The 24,751-nt window shown below is 40.2% G+C and overlaps 1 protein-coding gene across 2 annotated transcripts in view; it reads left to right on the top strand.

Annotated features, from left to right (window-relative positions):
• The window catches only part of LOC135549064 (KH domain-containing, RNA-binding, signal transduction-associated protein 3-like), a 223,980-nt gene that overhangs the window by 50,130 nt on the left and 149,099 nt on the right, over positions 1-24,751 (top strand). For both annotated transcript variants that reach the window (XM_064979131.1, XM_064979130.1), the window contains exon 2: positions 24,364-24,491. In XM_064979131.1, the coding sequence (XP_064835203.1) occupies positions 24,364-24,491 (128 nt within the window). The remainder of the gene's footprint in view (positions 1-24,363; positions 24,492-24,751) is intronic.

The raw sequence follows: 24,751 nt of genomic DNA, 5'->3' as shown, positions 1-24,751 counted from the left end.
GTTTTTTCAGAAGGGGTGCAACTCTCGCTCTCTTGAAGACGGAAGGGACGTAGCCAGCGGTCAGGGATGAGTTGATGAGCGAGGTGAGGTAAGGGAGAAGGTCTCCGGAAATGGTCTGGAGAAGAGAGGAGGGGATAGGGTCAAGCGGGCAGGTTGTTGGGCGGCCGGCCGTCACAAGAAGCGAGATTTCATCTGGAGAGAGAGGGGAGAAAGAGGTCAGAGCACAGGGTAGGGCAGTGTGAGCAGAACCAGCGGTGTCGTTTGACTTAGCAAACGAGGATCGGATGTCGTCGACCTTCTTTTCAAAATGGTTGACGAAGTCATCTGCAGAGAGGGAGGAGGGGGGGAGGGGGAGGAGGATTCAGGAGGAAGGAGAAGGTGGCAAGACACTTGATACTCCCATTTTCCACGTTGTTACATTCCAGCCTTATTCTGAAATTGATTAAATACATGTTTTCCCTCATCAATCTACACACAATAACTCATAATGACAACGAAAAAAAGTAAAAAAAAAAAAAAGATTTAAATAGGTATTCAGACCCTTTGCTACGAGACTCGAAATCGAGCTCAGTTGCTTCCTGATTTTATTGATCATCTTTGAGATGTTTATACAACTTGATTTGAGTCTACCAGTGGTAAATTCAATTGATTGGACATAATTTGACAGAGCTTCAGAGTTCCTCTGTGCAGATGGGAGAACCTTCCAGATGGACAACCATCTCTGCAGCATTCCACCAATCAGGCCTTTATGGTAGAGTGGCCAGACAGAAGCCACTCCTTAGTAAAAGGGACATGATAGCCGCTTTGAGTTTGCCAAAAGTCACAAAAGTCACTTAAAATGTCTGGTATGATGAAACAAAGATTGAACTCTTTGGCCTGAATGCCAAGCGTCACGTCTGGAGGAAACATGGCACCATCCCTATGGAGAAGCATGGTGGTGGCAGCATCATGCTGTGGGGATGTTTTTTAGTGGCAGGGACTGGGAGACTAGAGGGAAAGATAAACGGAGCAAAGTACAGCGAGATCATTGATGAAAACCTGCTCCAGAGTGCTCAGGACCTCAGACTGGGGTGAAGGTTCATCTTTCAACAGGATAACGACCCTAAGCACACAGCCAAGACAACACAGGAATGACTTCGGGACAAGTCTCTGAATGTCCTTGAGTGGCCCAGCCAGAGCCTAGACTTGAACCCGATTGAACATCTCTGGAGAGGCCTGAAAATAGCTGTGCAGCAATGCTCCCCATCCAACCTGACAGAACTTGAGAAGATCTGCAGAGAAGAATGGAACAAACTCCCCAAATACAGGTGCGCCAAGCTTGTAGCATCATACCCAATAAGTCTCAAGGCTGTAATCACTTCCAAAGGTGCTTCAACAAAGAGTAAAGGGTCTGAATACTTGTAATGTAAATGTGATATTTTTTTTATTTGTTTGTAATACATTTGCAAAACTGTCTAAAAAAACGGTTTTTGCTTTGTTATTATGAGGTATTGTGTGTAGATTGACGGGGGGGGAACTATTGAATCCATTTAAGAATAAGACTGTAACATAACAAAATGTGAAAAAGGTCAAAGGGTCTGAATACTTTCTGAATGCACCGTATATACTGCATATACCTGTATGTATATTTATACTCCACCAATATTGCTTGTTCTAGTAATTCTACATTTCTTATTTCCATTATTATACTTCTATATTTATATGTAATGTTGTGTGTTGTTAGATATTACTACAATGTTGGAGCTAGGAACACCTGCATTTTGCTACACCGGCAATAACATAGGCTAAATACTCTGTGTATGCGACCAATACAATTTGATTTGATTTGATTTGTGATTGTATCGTGTAATGAGGTCCATGGCAATTCTCAGCCCTATTATTTTACCCGTTGGTCAAGAAATGCGTTTTGGATTGGACACTCTATAATATAATATTTGAGGACCAAGAATCACCTAAATAAAAGCTAGACAGTCAATGAGAGTTGAAAAGAAAAAAAAATCTAGCATTATTGATTTTGTTATTATGTTTGAGCACAATAACACGGCATTAGCCATTGCGAAATGCATAGAATTGCAGGAAATTTGCTTTAAAACTACAACATTTTCTCTCAGCCCCATGGCAAAATGTGTAGAATTGCAGGAAATGTGCTTTAAAACTGAAACATTTTCTCTCAGCCCCATGGCAAAATGTGTAGAATTGCAGGAATTGTGCTTTAAAACTGAAACGTTTTCTCTCAGCCCCATGGCAAAATGTGTGGAATTGCAGGAAATTTGCTTTAAAGCTGCAAACAATTCTCAAAGTTCCATGAAGAAATAAGTTGAATTGTAGGAAATTGTATTAAAAATACAAACATTTCTTTCCACCGCTAAAGTTGTCTCTAAATGTCAGCCATGCTGCCATGCCCCCTGCCTCACCCACCAACTAAGCCCCTTTTTTATCCTGAAATTAACCTGGGCCTGTATAAATAATTAACGGCCAGATTTGTATCATCCTGTAGTACAATAACAGAACAGATCCTTGTTTCCTGCCAACTGATGCTATCTCACTAATGTCCTGCTGCAGTAACACTCTACATGCTATGTGAGGGCTAAATTTAGACCCCCTTGTCCAATCACCAGAAACACACCTCCGCCCCCATACCTGGAAGGTGCACAGTAAAGTAAAAGTGCGCTGTGCTTTCAGACCTGCTAGCCAGAGGGAAACCAGAGAGCCAGTGTATCAGGTTCCTGTCCGTTCAGCGATATCACTTTGCTGTAACTCTACACTCTGTCATGTGACACTGAGTGGCATACTGAAGTGCTCTGCAATGAGGATCAAATCATATCCAAATAATGTGTGCATGAAGGAGATTAAATACATTCAGGAGGTATAAATGCAAGAGGTTGCCTTTCTTGACATGTGCTGTATGTAATTGAATTTTGAGTTCCCATGTTACAACAAAGTGCATGAATATCTTCGCTGTGGAAGCCTAAGGGTGTATAAAAACACGCCTACCAATACATCATTAACAGTCTTACCTTTTGTTCGACAATATACTCTATAATGCATGTATAATATGTTTTATCTTTATGAAGTTGGCTTTATTGTTTTTCCAGTAGCAGCGTCAGTGTTAGGATGTAAACCTTTTTATAGGGTGACAGGATTCAGCGACAGCTTAACAAACCATGCTTGACAAGCTCACAAATCAAAAAAACAAAAAAAAAGCATATTGGCAAAGCTCAACTGACTGTTTTCCCCTAGCTGTCATTGGTGTAGTGGAGGGTAATGGCCATCACGTAAAACATGCCATCCTATCAACACAGAAAATATAGGGACAGTTACTTTATTCACCGCGAACTGTGATTAACGTTTACCTACCTTTTTCTTTACCACTACACATCACTGATTGGGCTAATAGAGAAAGGATCCAACGTGTAAGTGAACATAGATTAGAGTAACTGCGGTGGTCTGGCACTTGATCTTCATGCTGTTTCAGAGAAGGGTCAACTCTCCTCCTTGCAGAGGACATGGGAGATGAATCTCCTTGACAACTGAACTTATTATGAAGAAATATGAGGGCTGTGAAAAACGATCATGCCTCTGTATTAATATTTGATCATTATGAAATCATTTGAATCTTCTTTTTTAATTAAACCTTAATGGCGAATCAGTATAAGAAATCCATGTATTTTAGTAGCACATAACTAGTTAATTAGTTTATGTAAAGTAATTAAAGAATATAGCAGATACATTACATATAAATCAAATGAAATGATTTATATTTTAAGACTAAGGAATCTTTTAGAACTATGTGAAAAAGAAACAAGGCAAAGCCATGAAAGAGAAATTGAGCAAATTTGTATATCTTCTTAACCGCACACCCCCAAACTCTTCATAGGAAAAGTTGTTACCAACCGTTTTTTAAAGCCCATGAAAAGCAGAGTACACATAAATAAATTATTACTGGTCTGCATTAATAAAGAACAGGGGCTGAGAGCGATATGCATATGCATAAGTTCTACTGTAAATGAATCATCTCTCTGCTATCCAGTCTTCCTCCAGTCTCCCTGGGGACTCAGACTGTCACAGGGCCAGGCTGAGATACAGCCCCCATGTTAGTGGTCTTCACAGTGGAAAATGTTGCAGTTTAAAACAAGTTTGTTGCTTTAAACATGCTTCTGCACATCCTTCCATGGGGCAGAGAGAAGATTTTAGATTTTTTTAAAACAATTTCATGCTATTCTACTCATTTTCACATGGGGTGGAGAGGAAAATTAGCTGTTTTACAGGAAAGGTTGTGCAATTCTACACAAGTTGACATAAATTGCAGAAAAATATTAACAATTTTTAACATGATATCTGAGTGAGACTGATTTAGAAAATTAATGGCGCTGTCACGTTCGTCATATCGAGGAGACCAAAGCGCTGCGTGGTGTGAATGCATCTTTTTAATGAAGACGGAAAAACAGTTAAACAAACTATACAAAATAACAAAATGAACGTGACTGCTAATGAACACTGTGCTAACATGCAACATTACATAGACAATAACCCACAAAATACCCAAAGAGGATGGCTGCCTAAATATGGTTCTCTATCAGAGACAACGATTAACACCTGCCTCTAATTGAGAACCAATCTAGGCAACCATAGACATATATAAACACCTAGATGATAAACAACCCCATAAACCTACAAAACCCCTAGACAGTACAAAAACACATGTCACACTCTGACCTAATCAAAACAATAAAGAAAACAAAGAATACTCCCGTCAGGGCGTGACAGTACCCCCCCCCACAAAGGTGCGGACTCTGGCCGCAAAACCTATTCTAAAGGGGAGGGTCCAGGTGGGCCTTTATCACGGCGGCGCTTCGGGTGCAGGACGTGGACCCCACTCTACCTCAGTCTTGGCCCACTTAGGTGGCGCCTCTGGAACGGGGACCCTCGCAGCGGACCCCGGACTGAAGATCATCGTAGAGGGTGTCACTGGACTGAGGAGCGGCTCTGGCAGCTCCCGACAGGAGGGAGAATCCAGCAGCATCGGCGGCTCAGGACGGGAGGGAAGACTCTGGCGGCTCAGGACGGGAGGGAAGACTCTGGCGGATCCGGACGGGAGGGAAGACTCTGGCGGATCCGGACGGGAGGGAAGACTCTGGCGGATCCGGACGGGAGGGAAGACTCTGGCGGATCCGGACGGGAGGGAAGACTCTGGCGGATCCGGACGGGAGGGAAGACTCTGGCGGATCCGGACGGGAGGGAAGACTCTGGCGGATCCGGACGGGAGGGAAGACTCTGGCGGATCCGGACGGGAGGGAAGACTCTGGCGGATCCGGACGGGAGGGAAGACTCTGGCGGATCCGGACGGGAGGGAAGACTCTGGCGGATCCGGACGGGAGGGAAGACTCTGGCGGATCCGGACGGGAGGGAAGACTCTGGCGGATCCGGACGGGAGGGAAGACTCTGGCGGATCCGGACGGGAGGGAAGACTCTGGCGGATCCGGACTGGAGGGAAGACTCTGGCGGATTCGGACTGTGACCCGTCCCAAAAAATTATTCCTCCATTCTCCTGTATCCCTCCTCGCACTGTCCCAAAGAATCCCATGCAGGCTCTCCCTGGATCGATCGACCAACTCTAAATCTCCTCCCAGGTTGTTACCCATTCGTCCTTCTCCCGGGTCCATTAAGCGCTGTTCCTCCCAATCACGCTGCTTGGTCCTTTTAAGGTGGGTTATTCTATCATGTTTGTCGTATGAAGGAGACCAAAGCGCAGCGTGGTGTGAATGCATCTTTTTAATGAAGACGGAAAAAAACTTAAACAAACTATACAAAATAACAAAATGACCGTGACTGCTAATTAACACTGTGCTAACATGCAACATAACATAACCCACGAAATACCCAAAGAGGATGGCTGCCTAAATATGGTTCCCAATCAGAGACAATGATAAACACCTGCCTCTAATTGAGAACCAATCTAGGCAACCATAGACATATATAAACACCTAGATGATAAACAACCCCATAAACCTACAAAACCCCTAGACTGTACAAAAACACATGTCACACCCTGACCTAACCAAAGCAATAAAGAAAACAAAGAATACGTGACAGGTGCCCTCCACCAGTAATTCGACCATGATAACAAGTGTAGATAGCTGACTGCTAAACTAACTAACTAACAATTAATTTGTTTTTTTGCTGACATGAGCTAATTGACTGATTATCAATATCTGACATACAGTTCCTTCAGAAAAAATTCACAAAACTTGATTTTTCTGTGTCACAACCTGAATTTAAAATGGATTACATTGAGATTTTGTGTCCTTGGCCTACACACAATACCCCATATTGTCAAAGTGGAATTATGTTTTTTACAAATGTTTACAAATGAATTCAAATAAAAGTCGAACTGTTGTGAGTCAATAAATATTCAACACCTTTGTTATGGGAAGCCTAAATAAGTTCAGGAGTAAAAAATATGCTTAACAAGTCACATAATAAGTTACATGGACTCACTCTGTGTGCAATAATAGTGTTTAACATGATTTTTGAATGACTACCTCATCTCTGTATCCCACACATACAATTACCTGTAAGGTATGATGCAACCACAATGACTGGGAAGGTTTTGCAATGCCTTGTAAAGAAGGGCACCTATTGGTAGATGGGTAAAAAAAAAAGATATATATATATATATACAGTGCTTTGCGAAAGTATTCGGCCCCCTTGAACTTTGCGAACTTTTGCCACATTTCAGGCTTCAAACATAAAGATATAAAACTGTATTTTTTTGTGAAGAATCAACAACAAGTGGGACACAATCATGAAGTGGAACGACATTTATTGGATATTTCAAACTTTTTTAACAAATCAAAAACTGAAAAATTGGGCGTGCAAAATTATTCAGCCCCTTTACTTTCAGTGCAGCAAACTCTCTCCAGAAGTTCAGTGAGGATCTCTGAATGATCCAATGTTGACCTAAATAACTAATGATGATAAATACAATCCACCTGTGTGTAATCAAGTCTCCGTATAAATGCACCTGCACTGTGATAGTCTCAGAGGTCCGTTAAAAGCGCAGAGAGCATCATGAAGAACAAGGAACACACCAGGCAGGTCCGAGATACTGTTGTGAAGAAGTTTAAAGCCGGATTTGGATACAAAAAGATTTCCCAAGCTTTAAACATCCCAAGGAGCACTGTGCAAGCGATAATATTGAAATGGAAGGAGTACTTTTTACCCCTTTGTCGTGATATTGTTGGTAGTTACTGTCTTGTCCCATCACTGCAACTCCCGTACGGACTCGGGAGAGAGCCATGCGTCCTCCAAAACACGACCCTGCCAAGCCGCACTGTTTCTTGACACACTGCTCGCTTAACCCAGCCTCACCAATGTGCGACTGGGTTACCGTCCAGCTGCCGACCAAACACTGTCCAGCTGGTGACCAAGGTCAGCTTGCAGGCGCCCGGACCTCCAGAAGGAGTTGCTAGATGGGACAAGGAAAACCCGTAAAGCCAAACCCTCCTCTAACCCAGACGATGCTGGGCGAAAACAGGTATAAAAAAAACGAATTTCTTCTTTTAATTGGCCATGATTCGGAAAGGCACACACCTGTCTATATAAGGTCCCACAGTTGACTTTGCATGTCATAGCAAAAACCAAACCATGAGGTCAAAGGAATTGTCCGTAGAGCTCCGAGACAGGCTTGTGTGGAGGCATGGTCTGGGGAAGGGTACAAAAAAATGTCTGCATAATTGAAGGTCCATAAGAAAAAATGTATATGTATGTATATATATATATATATATGTGTGTATATGTATTTTTTTTAACCTGGAAATTGTTCCAAGGGTCTTCATAAGGGTCGTCAGTTGCCCATCCCTGCCCTAAGTATAATTGATTTATTTTTTACAACCAAATCTACATTTTTATATTCATGGTATGTTGTGTGATTTCACATTTTTGAGAAACTTACCGCTGATCGCAAATCACTTCCTCACCATCATTGTGTTGAATGGGGGCCCCGAAAAAACACATCCATAAACACCTCCAAAAACACCCCAAAACGTCCTTTTAGAAATGGTGAAGCTCTCAGTACAGTGAACAAACAATGTGTACAACATCTGCCTCACTGTACTGAGAGCTCTGCCATTAAATGACATACTTGGGTGTTTGGAACCTTTGTTCATGTTTTTCAGGCTCCCATACTACACAATGAGGATGAGGAAGTGATTTGCTGTTTGGAGTAAGTTTCTTAAAAACATGTGAAATCACAAAAAAGGTGGCTGGAACCTTCTATAACATGCAGTTAACATCAAATGTAGAGATTTAATTGTAAAAATAACTTCTCCTTTAAGATTAATTTGAAACATAGCTGTTCTTAGATAAAAAAGCTTAGTACACCTGTGATCCTTAACACAAGGGTTTCTTTACTGTCACGCCCTGGCCTTAGTATTTTGTGTTTTCTTTATTATTTTGGTCAGGCCAGGGTGTGACATGGGTATTTATGTGGTGTGTTTTGTCTAGGGTTTTTTTCTAGGTTATGGGATTTTGGTTTACTGAAGTAGTCTAGGTAAGTCTATGGTTGCCTAGAGTGGTTCTCAATCAGAGGCAGGTGTTTATCGTTGTCTCTGATTAGGAACCATATTTAGGCAGCCATATTCTTTGAGTGTTTCGTGGGTGATTGTTTCTGTGTTTGTTGCACCAGATAGGGCTGGTTTGGTTTTTCACGTTTATTGTTTTTGTATATTGTTCGTATTTTCATCTTTATTAAAGATGTTTATAAATAACCACGCTGCATTTTGGTCCTCCTCTCTTTCACCAGAAGAAAACCGTAACATTTACAGTTTGTCAAGGCAGGTTTTCCTGCTATTTTCCTGCCCAGCAGAGACTCGTTAGGTCCCTCACAAAATGACAAAACTCATTATGGTCTATTACCTATTGTCTATATTCTCAGGCCTAAGACAGGAGTTCTTCTATTCCCCAAATGTAGAAGCCTAGGCTTCTTTCCAAACAGCACCCTATTCCTTATATAGTGTACTACTTTTTGACCCATGGGCCTGGTCAAAAGAAGTGCACCATGTAGGGAATAGGGTGCCATTTGGGGCGTGAACCTGGAATCCTTTTAGCACTCTGGCTTCATCTCAGAATATCTGACCAGGTGGTTAATCAAGACATTTCCTTTTAGCTCTTATGTCTTGTTCTGTGTCTCAGCGTAGTGTACATGCTAGCAACCCTGTTCCCTTATGGCTTCAGATGTAGGTTATTCTTCTCTCTGCTTGAGCAAGTAACTATCTTCTGATGTTATTGAGGTAAATAAAACCTTAAAATTAACTAAGGTAATGACTAATAGGATGTTACTAGTTAAGGGGATTATTTGGTAAATGTTTATGAATTCTAATTAACGTTTTCCATTTAAGAACAGCCCATCCATCCACTATAACTCTGCTTCCGTTAACATGGAATGCTAATGATGAGTCTGAGCATGTTGTAGTGATGTTGTCTTCATGGTAGAGGCTGATAGCCATGAGGTGATTTTATATTGAACTCTAAGGCAGGAGTCACTGGGCAATGTAATGATTTACTATGACAGCGAGGTTTACATCTTTATGCATAATCAGAATAACAAACACGCAATATTTTGCAGAATTTTGATATTGTTCTGTACACACACACACACACACACACACATGATACAATGTCTAGCCTACGCATTCACCATAGTTGCTGGGAAAATGCTGGAAAGAACAGGGTGAAAAGAAAATATCCGACCCAGAACAGTCCAGTTCGGGCCGGTTTCATGATATTGTGAAAATAGTCGAAGGCTAGACCATAATACGATGTAGAATCACTGTGATACATGGTGTAGACCACAGCAGGCTAGAATCGGCCACCGTGTTCTCAATGGATATACACCTGGATTATACTCTGATCCCACATACAGAGCTGTCAAATAATCTGTTACCACGGTAATAAAACAACAAAGTCCATATTAGTAGATTTGATTTGGCATGTCATCCCAATACCCCCCTGCCCCCATGCCATTGATACCAAACACAGACTCTATCTCTCAGCATAAATGAGTGGAGCATCATCTACAAGAGAACATCAAGGGGTTTCATTTCAATTAGGATATTGATTTATTATGTTCTGGGGTTGTTTGATGCTTAGTGTCATGAAGAGGCACTCTGTCTGTAATCCAATAGATTCAGCAGCTCAGGAGGCGCTAAATACAGGATAACCCGAAGACCGTGGCCTTCCAAGGACATGACATGCATTGTTGAGTTTCATTCTATTAGAAGTGATTCATTATTTATCAATGTCAGGGAAAATACTTCATAGTATACAGAATCAATACAGTATGCCATCATTTCGGAATTTCCCATGAAAGCTCATACATATTTTTTGTACAACAAAGAAGTGACATTTTAAAAGGCTATTCGACTGATGTCCTTTTGGTGGTGGACCATTCTTGACACACACGGGAAAGAGTTGAACGTAAAAAAAACCCAGCAGCGCTGCAGTTCTTGACACAAACCAATGCTCCTGGCACTTACTAGCATACACCGTTCAAAGACACTTAAATCTTTTGTTTTACCCATTTACCCTCCGAATGGCACACACACACAATCTGTGTCGCAATTGTCTCACGGCTTCAAAATCCTTCTTTAATTTGTCTCCTCCACTTCATCTACACTGATTGAAGTGGATTTAACAAGTGAAATCAATAAGGGATCATAGGTTTCACCTGGGTTCACCTGGTCAGTCTTTCTCATGGGGAAAGAGCAGGTGTTCCTAATGTTTTGTATACTAAGTGTATATCCATTGATTCTTGAAAAAGATCATGTATTAAAATGCCTCAGAAGATTTGTTCAACTATCTGGCTCTAAATCCTGGATTTCCTTTTCAAAAGCACTTCCATGCTTCACAGCAGTATCTCCCTTGTAGCCTCAGCCTCGTCTGCAGTTCTAATTGACACCAGATGAGTAATTGAAATGAAAAAGGAAGGCTCTCAGGTGGTTATGAGTTATGATGATTCAGTGCATTTTGATCATGTAACCTGAGCTGAATTCCAGATAATGACCACTATTAAGCCAAGTCACAGTTCCTTCTCCTCTTTTCACGTTCCCCCGCTTTTCAGAGCCTAATGATGGTTTGATGGGAAGCTTCATTAGGCTAAGAGACGTTGAACCGATAAACATCAGCTCATGCTAATTATATATTAAGAGTTCAAGTAGTGTTGCTGTGCTGTTCCTTTTAGAAAGCACTCTCAGAGAAAGGCTTATCATGCCAAGTAGGCGTGCTGATGGACCTGTGAATTATAGTTGGACAGATGGTACAGTATAATACAGATGTTGGTACAGTATAATACAGAGGTTGATACAGTATAATACAGAGGTTGGTACAGTATAATACAGATGTTGGTACAGTATAATACAGAGGTTGGTACAGTATAATACAGAGGTTGGTACAGTACAATACAGATGTTGGTACAGTATAATACAGATGTTGGTACAGTATAATACAGAGGTTGATACAGTATAATACAGAGGTTGGTACAGTACAATACAGATGTTGGTACAGTATAATACAGATGTTGGTACAGTATAATAAAGAGGTTGGTACAATATAATACAGAGGTTGGTACAGTATAATACAGAGGTTGGTACAGTATAATACAGAGGTTGGTACAGTATAATACAGAGGTTGGTACAGTACAATACAGATGTTGATACAGTACAATATAGAGGTTGGTACAGTATAATACAGATGTTGATACAGTGCAATCTAGAGGTTGGTACAGTACAATAGAGATGTTGGTACAGTACAATAGAGAGGTTGATACAGTACAATATAGAGGTTGGTACAGTACAATATAGAGGTTGGTACAGTACAATATAGAGATTGATACAGTACAATATAGAGGTTGGTACAGTATAATACAGATGTTGATACAGTACAATATAGAGGTTGGTACAGTACAATACAGATGTTGATACAGTACAATATAGAGGTTGGTACAGTATAATACAGAGGTTGGTACAGTATAATACAGATGTTGGTACAGTATAATAAAGAGGTTGGTACAATATAATACAGAGGTTGGTACAGTATAATACAGAGGTTGGTACAGTATAATACAGAGGTTGGTACAGTATAATACAGAGGTTGGTACAGTACAATACAGATGTTGATACAGTACAATATAGAGGTTGGTACAGTATAATACAGATGTTGATACAGTGCAATCTAGAGGTTGGTACAGTACAATAGAGATGTTGGTACAGTACAATAGAGAGGTTGATACAGTACAATATAGAGGTTGGTACAGTACAATATAGAGGTTGGTACAGTACAATATAGAGATTGATACAGTACAATATAGAGGTTGGTACAGTATAATACAGATGTTGATACAGTACAATATAGAGGTTGGTACAGTACAATACAGATGTTGATACAGTACAATATAGAGGTTGGTACAGTATAATACAGAGGTTGGTACAGTATAATACAGAGGTTGGTACAGTACAATACAGATGTTGGTACAGTATAATACAGATGTTGGTACAGTATAATACAGATGTTGGTACAGTATAATACAGAGGTTGATACAGTATAATACAGAGGTTGATACAGTATAATACAGATGTTGGTACAGTATAATACAGAGGTTGGTACAGTATAATACAGAGGTTGGTACAGTACAATACAGATGTTGGTACAGTATAATACAGATGTTGGTACAGTATAATACAGAGGTTGATACAGTATAATACAGAGGTTGGTACAGTACAATACAGATGTTGGTACAGTATAATACAGATGTTGGTACAGTGTAATAAAGAGGTTGGTACAATATAATAGAGGTTGGTACAGTATAATACAGAGGTTGGTACAGTATAATACAGAGGTTGGTACAGTATAATACAGAGGTTGGTACAGTACAATACAGATGTTGATACAGTACAATATAGAGGTTGGTACAGTATAATACAGATGTTGATACAGTGCAATCTAGAGGTTGGTACAGTACAATAGAGATGTTGGTACAGTACAATAGAGAGGTTGATACAGTACAATATAGAGGTTGGTACAGTACAATATAGAGGTTGGTACAGTACAATATAGAGATTGATACAGTACAATATAGAGGTTGGTACAGTATAATACAGATGTTGATACAGTACAATATAGAGGTTGGTACAGTACAATACAGATGTTGATACAGTACAATATAGAGGTTGGTACAGTATAATACAGATGTTGGTACAGTATAATACAGATGTTGGTACAGTATAATAAAGAGGTTGGTACAATATAATACAGAGGTTGGTACAGTATAATACAGAGGTTGGTACAGTATAATACAGAGGTTGGTACAGTATAATACAGAGGTTGGTACAGTACAATACAGATGTTGATACAGTACAATATAGAGGTTGGTACAGTATAATACAGATGTTGATACAGTGCAATCTAGAGGTTGGTACAGTACAATAGAGATGTTGGTACAGTACAATAGAGAGGTTGATACAGTACAATATAGAGGTTGGTACAGTACAATATAGAGGTTGGTACAGTACAATATAGAGATTGATACAGTACAATATAGAGGTTGGTACAGTATAATACAGATGTTGATACAGTACAATATAGAGGTTGGTACAGTACAATACAGATGTTGATACAGTACAATATAGAGGTTGGTACAGTATAATACAGAGGTTGGTACAGTACAATACAGAGGTTGGTACAGTACAATAGAGATGTTGATACAGTACAATACAGATGTTGATACAGTACAATACAGAGGTTGGTACAGTACAATATAGAGGTTGGTACAGTATAATACAGAGGTTGGTACAGTACAATACAGAGGTTGGTACAGTACAATACAGAGGTTGGTACAGTACAATACAGAGGTTGATACAGTACAATATAGAGGTTGGTACAGTACAATACAGAGGTTGGTACAGTATAATACAGAGGTTGGTACACTACAGAATAAGTTTTCTCACTCACTATAACATATCAACATGCAAAGTGTGTTATTTCCTCAGAATCTGTTCACAATCCACTGCTGTAGTTTAGTGTCTGTTATATGTTTATTTTCCAATGGTGGACCAGCATCAGTGTTTACAGTGTTGCCATAAAGAACCAAGGGCAGGCTTCTGTGTTTCTTGTTCAGGATAGCCACACAGAGATAGTGGTTCATTTTCGAGTGAATCTGACAGGAGAAATACTCCTGGTCCCTTCCCCAGGACGGCTGATGTCAACTCACATCTTACTGCTCCACAACCTCCTAAACAACATTTTAATCAGACACCTTCAAAGTGCAGTTTTTGTAATTATTTTTTTATTTTACCTTTATTTAACCAGGCAAATCAGTTGAGAGCAAATTCTTATTTTCAATGACGGCCTAGGAACAGTGGGTTAACTGCCTGTTCAGGGGCAGAACGACAGATTTGTACTGGGCAGGACATGCGTGGGTGCAGAGGGAGGAAGGGACAGGACATGTGTGAGGGGACAGAGAGGGCAGGTATAGGGTGAAGCTTCAATAGCATCTATTTGGAGTGTGTGTGTGCATGCGTGTGTGTGTGTGTTATGGTGGTGGGGGGGTTAGCATCTCATTGGAGTGGGAGACCATCATTCCAGCCTTCTGCTACTGCATCCCTGTATTCTTCAACTCCACAGGAAGCCCGGCCTTCATGCCTTTAATACAGCAAGGTATACCTAACTAGCTACCTGAACCCCAGATGTTCTCTACATGGGTGCTTTATCTTGCTGGGTAGAGGTTTCTCCAGAGCAGCTTCGTTTTCTGCTAATCTTTTGTTTTGTGGGAAAACAGAATATTTTATGAACAGAATATTTGTGAATTATGCATAGAGAATCCCATTAACCTATATAACACGTTTGAGGAACGAGCCTGTGCACTGCAGTCTGACTGCTGCAGTGTCAGAGGAACTAACTGTTTAAGTTTGAGTTAAATGTAGTGTAGGTGATGCAGTTTACTGGCATGTTTACGTCTGCATAGGGTTTCTTAGTATCTGTGAAGTCTCTCCTGGTGTTTCACTTCACCTTTTACTGCAGTGGGCTAAATCAGGGTCACACGGAGTGTTTCTAAGTAGACTTAAACAAATCTACATTGAAATCTGCTTTATACACCTGACACATGGTTATGGGCTTAAAAAGAGAAGACACCTATATCATGTCAGAGATCGAGTTGAAATGTATTACATTTTGAGTAAAAAAAAATACTATATATCAATATTAGAAATATTAATAACGTGCTACAGATAAGACATAAATGACACATACTGTAGAATATACCCTGAAAGTGGTTTTCTAAAATGTGTGTCAGGTATTTTAGTTAACAAAACATCTTGCATAATGGTTTGTTGTTGAATATGCAACCGAGGCAGTCTTATAGCAAAGTGTCTGGGGACATAACTTGTGCGTGTGTGAGCGTGTGTGTGTGTGTGTGCGTGTGTGAGTGTGTGTGTGTGTGTGTGTGTGTGTGTGTGTGTGTCAGTGTGTGTGTGTGTGTGTGTCAGTGTGTGTGTGTGTGTTTGTATTTCGTGGTTTGTTTGTTTTCTTTTAGGGCCTTGAACTATTGTTATTATTTTCGTCTTAAGTGGATTGAGGCCGTCAACAAGGAGATATTTGAGTCTGCATTGACATGCAGGTCAGAGGTAATTGGAACTACTTAGACTTTTAACCCAGATTGGTTGTGACAGTAGAAGACTGTCACACTGGCTGGGGCCACATGTAATCAATGTAGCAGGCTGAGAAACCCACTGTCCTTCTGAAGAACACGGTTTAATCAGACAAGGTTTTTCCATGACAGAGTTCGGAGTTCTACCAGGCAAGGGATATTGTTCAGAGTTAGTACTGCATGGGTCCCACCCTATATGGCACCCTATTCCCTATGGGCCTGGTCAAAAGTAGTGCATCATGTAGGGAATAAGGTACCATTTGGGAATCATGTTAACTCTAAGCTATATATTAGTGGCAGTTATTGGTTTCCTTTTTTTTATCTGCTTCCAGGGGATGTAGCAAAGGAATTAGATTATTCTGTAGTTTAAACAATCCAAACAAATAATGATAACATGAACTTGGTCTTTTAAACCAACCCTACCTTGTCACAACACAACTGATTGGCTCATTAAGAAGGAAAGGAATTCCACAAATGAACTTTTAACAAGCCACACCTGTTAATCGAAATGCATTCCAGGTGACTACCCATGTAGCTGGTTGAGTGAATTCCAAGAGTGTGCAAAGCTGTCATCAAGGCAAAGGGTGGCTACTTTGAAGAATCTAAAATGTAAAATATATTTTAACTTGTTTAACACCTTTTTGGTTACTACATGATTCCAAGTGTTATTTCATAGTTTTGATGTCTTCACTATTCTTCTATAATGTATTAAATAGTGAAAATAAAGAAAAACCCTTGAATGAGTAGGTGTGTCCAAACCTTTGACTGGTGCTGTATATGAACTGGTTGGAGACCTGACTTGTCAGAACATCATGATACAGCACCTTCAGAAAGTGTTCATACCTCTTTACGTATTGCACATTTTGTTGTGTTACAGTCTGAATTCAAAATAAATTCAATATATTTGTTGATCACCAATCTACACAAAATACACCATAATGACAAATTGAAAGCATGTTTTAAAAAATGTCACATTTTTTGAAAATTATATACAGAAATAGCATCCACCCCTCGGAGTCAATACTTTGTAGAAACCCCTTTGTTCAACCAGCCCATTATTATTTTCAAAATTCTTCAAGCTCTATCAAACTGGTTGTTGATCATTGCTAGACAACCATTTCATTTTCAGGTCTTAGATTTTCAAGTAGATTTAAGTCAAAACTGTAACTTGGCCACTCAGGAACATCCACTGTCTTCTTGGTAAGCAACTCCAGTGTAGATTTGTCCTAGTGTTTTAGGTTATTGTCTTGATGAAAGGGGAATTCACCAGTGTCTGGTGGAAAGCAAACTGAACCAGGTTCTCCTCTAGGATTTTGCCTGTGCTTAGATCCATTCCATAAATGGTTTTATCCTGAAAATCTCCCCAGTCGTTAACTTTTAAAAGCATACCCAAAACATGATGCAGCCACCACTATGCTTGAAAATATGGAGAGTGTTACTCAATAATTTGTTGAATTGGATTTGCCCCAAACATAACCCTGGTATTCCGGACGAAAAGTTAATTGCTTTTCTACATTTTATGCAGGATTGCTTTACTGCCTTGTTGCAAACATGATGCATGTTTTGAAATATTTGTATCCTGTACGGGGTTCCTTCTTTTCTCTGTCAGTTAGATTAGTATTGGGGACTAACTAAAATGTGGATCCATCCTCAGTTTTTTCCTAAGCCATTAAACTCTGTAAAGTTCCCATTGGCCTCATTGTGAAATCCCTGAATGGTTTCTTTTCTCTCTGGCAACTGAGTTAGAAAAGATGCCTGTATCTTTGTAGTGACTGGGTGTATTGATACACCATCCAAAGTGTAATTAATAACTTAACCATGCTCAAATGGATATTCAGTGTCTGTTTATTAAAAAAAATACCCATCTACCAATGGGTGCACTTCTTTGTGAGGCATTGGGAAACCTCCCGGGTCTTTGTCGTTGAATCTGTGTTTGAAAGTCACTGCTCAACCGTGGGAACTTACATATACTTGTATGTGTGGGGTACAGAGTGTCACGCCCTGGTCGAAGTATTTTGTGTTTGTCTTCATTTATTTGGTCAGGCCAGGGTGTGGCATGGGTTTTTGTATGTGGTGTGTTTTGTATCGGGATTGTAGCTTAGTGGGGTGTTCTAGATAAGTCTATGGCTGTCTGAAGTGGTTCTCAATCAGAGGCAGGTGTTTATCATTATCTCTGATTGGGAAACATATTTAGGCAGCCATATTCTTTGAGTGTTTCGTGGGTGATTGTCCTGATGTCCCTGTTCTGTGTTTATTTACACCAGTATAGGCTGGTTTGGTTTTCGTTGTGTTTGTTGTTTTTGTATTGATTCGTGTTCACGTTTGTTTAGTAAACATGGATCGTAATTTACACGCCGCATTTTGGTCAGACTTTCCTTTGCACATAGAAAGCCGTAACACAGAGATGAGGTAGTCATTCAGAAATCATGTTAAACACCTATTATTGGATTGAGTCCATGCAACTTATTTGATGACTTGTTAAGCACATTTTTACTCCTGAACTTATTTAGACTTGCCATAACAAAGAGTTTGAATCCTAATTCATCCAAGACTTTGACATAATGGGGTATTGTGTGACAATTTTTTTTCTTCAATTTGATCCATTTTAAATTCACACTTTAAATTCACACTATAATACATCAAATGTAATGTATAATACTTTCTGAATGCACTGTATGTCTAAATGGAGTATAATGTCCTCTGTTTTTATAAATGACATAAGTATAAGCTGAGGAGACAGAGATGAGTATCTCAGCATTGGGTTTGATTGAGGATGAGAAATAGGAACTCATAAGACAAATGCAAATCCTTTCATGTTTCTAACTCTTCTGAATTTGAATATTCAGAAGGCTCCCCAGACTGTTGTAAGGAAATACATTTTTTTTAATGTAACTCATCCAGTTAGATAAGAAAGAAAACATAATTTATCTTATTGTTGCCATGACAAGGAAATCTCTAAATGCTTTATAGCTGTAAAAATCAATAACATTCTGAAATGTTAAACAATTTATTTTAAAAAACAGAGAATCCATCAAACCGTTATACCCCCTGTCAAGTTCATAGTCAAATAATGAATTATAATTCTGCATTTTCTTTTGTTATACAGATGTGTTTCCCCAGTATATTTCCCACACTATTGGTAAGGCAGGGTGGGGCAGGCCAAAGATCACTGTATCCCCATACACTCTTTCCTGTCTATGAGAATGAATAGGGGGTTGACATTAGAGAGAAGATCTGAATGGAGAACAGAGGCCCAGGTTAGCTGGGTTTATTCCTAATGCCAACGGTCAGGCTGCTAAATTGAAAGGGGCCCACTGCAGTGGTGGAGGGTCTCCCAGTCTCATTCTTACCATAGCTGGACTGCCAGGTGCTGCAGGGAGGGAGAGCTCTCAGCCTTAATCCTAGACATTAACTGCTGGCTGTAAGCAGGTCTGGGCACGTTACTTACCTCACAGCAGAGTACCCGGCTGCCAGGGGCCAGGGGAGAGACAGGGAGTGAGGGAAAGAAGGGGGGGCAGGGGCTGCAGGGAGAGAGAGAGGGTCTGGGGGGGATGGGAGATAGGGAGAGAGAGGGCAAGGGCAGCAGTAAGAAAAGGAGAAAAAGCGAGAGGGAGAGAAAGAGAGGGAGGGCCCAGAGCTGCGCCGGGCAAGGAGAATTTCATCTCCAGATTAGGGGCTGTGATGAATTCCTGCCGCCAGTCTGACCTTGTCAAGGAGCCGGAGTGAAATGGAGATTTCAGGACAGTGTCGGCGGGTGGCATGAGTGTTGAGCTGAGATAGCCCTGTGTGATGGTCTGAGTATTGAGCTGAGGCAGCCCTGTGTGATAGTCTGAGTATTGAGCTGAGGCAGCCCTGTGTGATGGTCTGAGTGTTGAGCTGAGACAGCCCTGTGTGATGGTCTGAGTATTGAGCTGAGACAGCCCTGTGTGATGGTATGAGTGCTGAGCTGAGATAGCCCTGTGTGATGGTCTGAGTGTTGAGCTGAGGCAGCCCTGTGTGATAGTCTGAGTGTTGAGCTGAGATAGCCCTGTGTGATGGTCTGCGTATTGAGCTGAGACAGCCCTGTGTGATGGTCTGAGTATTGAGCTGAGACAGCCCTGTGTGATGGTCTGAGTGTTGAGCTGAGACAGCCCTGTGTGATGGTCTGAGTGTTGAGCTGAGACAGCCCTGTGTGATGGTCTGAGTGTTGTGCTGAGACAGCCCTGTGTGATGGTCTGAGTGTTGAGCTGAGACAGCCCTGTGTGATGGTCTGAGTGTTGAGCTGAGACAGCCCTGTGTGATGGTCTGAGTGTTGAGCTGAGACAACTCTGTGTGATGGTCAAAGTGTTGAGCTGAGACAACTCTGTGTGATGGTCTGAGTGTTGAGCTGAGACAATCCTGTGTGATGGTCTGAGTGTTGAGCTGAGACAACTCTGTGTGATGGTCTGAGTGTTGAGCTGAGACAATCCTGTGTGATGGTCTGAGTGTTGAGCTGAGACAACTCTGTGTGATGGTCTGAGTGTTGAGCTGAGACAACTCTGCGTATTTGGAGGGTCTGAGCTGAGCTCTTTCTCTTTCTAGGGTCACAGCCTGATATCCTGACTCACACTGAATTTGTGGTCGTATTAGGAATAGAACAAAGGCATGCTGTGGCATGCAAGGGAACAAAGGCATGCAAGGGTCCTCTGACAAACGGAGATGGAGATGTGGAGGAGGAAGAGAAGGAGGTGTTGACAATGTAAATGTAAATGTATTTTAGTGGGATTTCTGTCTGAGATTGATTTAATGAACTGAGGCGCGGAGAGCCTGGTCTCCTGTTGTGAGGAAACTGACCAGGCTTGTTCTAGTGTTACACAGTTCATTACGGCTTTAATTCAGAACATTACAGAATAATGACATGAAGTTCCTGTTCTAGCATTTCTTTTCATTTGGTCCTTAATTTCACTTAACAGCCAAATGTAAGAATAATTTCTCCATTGCAGAACTAAAACATCACTTTTAATAAATAAAAAAACAAAAAAAACAACAACAGTTCATTTGAACTCTTTTATTTGAAATGTCAATTTAATGTCAGTTTTTCCCCCCTGTGCTGTAGCCCTAAGAGTCCTGTCTGTCTGAAAGGACAAAGAGAAATTAGTTGAATTCCCTCTGTGTTAATATGCGTTTCTCTTGGCCACAGAATGTCGCCTGAAGGCTGCAGGTAACCACTTAACAGACTGAAACCCAGAATATGGCGCTTTTCATCACAGTCTGTCAGTTGTCATGGAAATCTACAGAGAGTCACGAGCAGGGGGCAATTTTAGGGGAAAATAGTGTCTACATCAAATACTGGGCTAACACAGGACTGTGACACATTGAAATGACAGCAGGTAGCTATGGTATTGATCTGTAACCTGGCAGATCATGCTGCTCAAACCTACAGACCAGTTATATTGTGTTTCTTACTAACGTTGTTTCTTTCTTACTATAATATACACATACTGTAATGTTGTTTCTTCTTACTATAATATACACATACTGTAATGCTGTTTCTTCTTACTATAATATACACATACTGTAATGTTGTTTCTTCTTACTATAATATACACATACTGTAATGTTGTTTCTTCTTACTATAATATACACACACTGTAATGTTGTTTCTTCTTACTATAATATACACATACTGTAATGTTGTTTCTTCTTACTATAATATACACACACTGTAATGTTGTTTCTTCTTACTATAATATACACCTACTGTAATGTTTATTCTTACTATAATATACACATACTGTAATGTTTTTTCTTCTTACTATAATATACACATACTGTAATGTTGTTTATTCTTACTATAATATACACATACTGTAATGTTGTTTCTTCTTACTATAATATGCACACACTGTAATGTTGTTTCTTCTTACTATAATATACACATACTGTAATGTTGTTTCATGACAATATTATATATATTCTTTGTTTGACTGGGAGGTGTTTCAGTATTAGGTTGAGACAGGAATAGAATATGTAGGTTTTCATCGCAATGTTTGGGAAAACGATTAAGAAATAAAACAGGTTAAAAAATGTGAACAATTATTTTGTTTCGTTAACTCTAAAGCACCAGTCTGTTCCAGCCAATTGAGTTAGAATGGCGTTACTTTGTCTACCTTATGTAGGAGTCCAATGTAGGAGTCTAAAATGTTTTGTCCGTGCTAAATCACAGAAACAATGCATACGATTTGCTCTGACATGCTTTACCATCATAAAAGTGGACTTGGACATTTTCTGCCTGAGTAAGTTTCTACAAAGACCTAATTTCTTTATTTTGGAAAAACAACATAAACAACACGAAGACAGAATAAGGAGCAGTTCAGAACACATTTAGATGAAGAATGTTCAAGCATTAGTCACCGAACTCATGGTGTGTGACCAGTATTGCCCAGAAGCATGTTGCCTCCTGTTTGGAAGGAACGTAATACCTTCAACCTTATGCATCTATCAACAAGTCTCAAGGAGTTTGGTGAAAATGTCACAGTTTAGCCACCAATGCAACCTATGCATTCCCTACATAGTTTGCATGATCAATATTTGATGTGACTGCCATTAGACCTCTGCTGCTTGATCTTCTCAATATCACATCGTAATATTGACCCTCTCTACAACGTGACATTAGAGGATGTAATAACCTGATTGCCTCCCCGCACCCCCCTCTCCACCCCGTCATCTCAACTCCTCACCACTCACAGCCTGATGTAGAAGTCAAGCATAATCCTACAAATCTCCTCCAGCTTAATGCATTTTAAATGGAAGGATGGATGTAGTCTAAATCAGTGTGCTGCTTCTCTTAAGTGATTCAATGTCTAATAGAGGAGTAGACAGCTGGGCCAGGCCCCGTACTGTGAAGAGCCTAGCCGTCACCGAAGCTGTAAATGCAATTTTAATGTCATATCTATCCTCTTTGATGGAGGAAGAAGAAGCACAACCCCATCAAATGATACCTTTTTCTTGGAATCAAGGGTCTCGGCAGTGCCAGTTGAACTCCATCCACCGCTACAGTCACCACCGGTTCAGAGGAGCAGAGGGCACTCAGTGAAAACTGTGTTCTTGATACGTATTCACAGAACCACTGTGGAAATAGAACAGAAAACTGCAGTTTAGGTTGTTTGGTTAAAGGAGACAGCTAGGTATTATAGACGACCTAAAATGTGTGGATATTTTCCTTATAGCCATGAACCTTGGGGGTTTTCATTGACATATTACAAATCTGTTGATACCAATAACGAGACATTGACTCATCCACGGGATACTGAATATTGCCTTGAGGACAACCAGAGCATTGAGGAACGAAGATAGACTCTCTGTAAGGCATGTTGTGAGGTCACATTAATATTAATCTGGGCTCTCCTCAGAACGGGAGGAATCTGCTCCCTCCTGGGATGAGTTGAGGCTTAGAAGAGATCCCAGTTTACTGATACATCTGTTATCCTAGTTAAGACTAATTTTCTTTGTCTTTCATTTTATTCTTGTAATCTAATGCTGTCCAGCGTCATAGAGCCAGGACACAGTCTCCTTTTCTTATTTATTTGATTGCTTTACCAAAACCGCAGCCTATGTAATTTGAGAAGCAAGATTTTAAGATGCGATGATAATAATATGCAACAATTAGAAAGTCAAATCTGGAGACAGCTTGTTTTGCCACTGGGGCGGCAGTGTAGCCTAGTGGTTAGAGTGTTGGACTAGTAACCAAAAGGTTGTAAATTCAAATCCCCGAGCTGACAAGGTACAAAATCTGTCATTCTGCCCCTGAACAGGCAGTTTACCCACTGTTCCTAGGCCATCATTGTAAATAAGAATTCTTCACTGACTTGCCTAGTAAAATAAAGGTAAAATAAAAAACCCTGAACTGAACACAGCTTTCTATTTCTTCCCTTTATTAGCCTGTATGCGACAGATCCAGAAGTTACACTTTTTTAGTGACTCAGATATCATGCCTAGGCAGTATATCTATTGAGAATGAGTGCGTTTCTGTTGAAGTCCTCCCTCCATTACCCCAGTTACATTGTCCACTGACCAATGCTAGCCTGAAGGTTCTGTTCTCCACCCCACCTGGACCTTCATGGCCTCCCTAGCCCCCGCTACATTATCATTTTATTGGCTCCTGAACACAGATGTTATCCATCTCATTGAACCTTCAAGGTTATATCTTCAAATACATCAAAGACTACCCCTCTAAACGGGAGGAACCGTGACAGCCAATATTTTCCATACCCTGGAGATATACTCATCTCTCTACATGCAGACTCCCTCATTATCAATTTTCATGAGGTAAAACATGAAAGCTATTCAAATGTCTGGGAAACTCAAATTTGATCTACCTACTATTAAATTGCAAAATATTACAAACCAGACAGAGAGCTTCATCCAATGAGCACGATGAATGACTATGATATGATTTGAACCATATCCAGTTCATTAATACCATTGCCAGAAGAGCCTATTTCACAGTTGACTGAGCAAGCAAAAAGGTGTGAGCCTGAGTGACAACAAACCAACTGTCAAACTGGCACACTTAAAGGCTATTATTTCAGTTCAACAAACTCCTTTAAAAAAAGGTACAAACATCTTTTAATCCTTTGATCACTTTTTGAATGTTTGTCTTAATCATTTCTAGTCATTGCCTCGTCTTGCTTTTTTTTCTCCTGTAGAAATTGAAAAATTACAAAAAGATGAAGAAAAAGAAGAAAAAGAAGAGGAGAAGTTTATCGACGTGGTCATCAACAAGAACATGAAGCTGGGACAGAAAGTGTTAATACCCTTCAAACAGTTCCCCAAAGTAAGTGCTGCTGGATTTGGGCTAGAGATTTCCAGATCATACTGTGCAACTGCAATCAAATAATGGTTTCTTTTCAGTTAGCTTCTGGGATTTTTTCTATTTTCATTTGACTTCCAGACAGCAAGCATCTGACAGTTCACATATTTATTTTTACACAATGAAAAGCAACATGTATAATTAACTGAACCAATAAGTCAACAGTACAGTGACTACAAGAAGAGATAACAGAATTGGGCCATGATCACATTTCCTTCTCCAAA

This window comes from Oncorhynchus masou, chromosome 12 (assembly GCF_036934945.1).
Source record: "Oncorhynchus masou masou isolate Uvic2021 chromosome 12, UVic_Omas_1.1, whole genome shotgun sequence".
NCBI classification, from domain to species: domain Eukaryota; kingdom Metazoa; phylum Chordata; class Actinopteri; order Salmoniformes; family Salmonidae; genus Oncorhynchus; species Oncorhynchus masou.
Note: the sequence above shows the minus strand (reverse complement) of the source record. Positions and strands in the feature narration are given on the sequence as shown.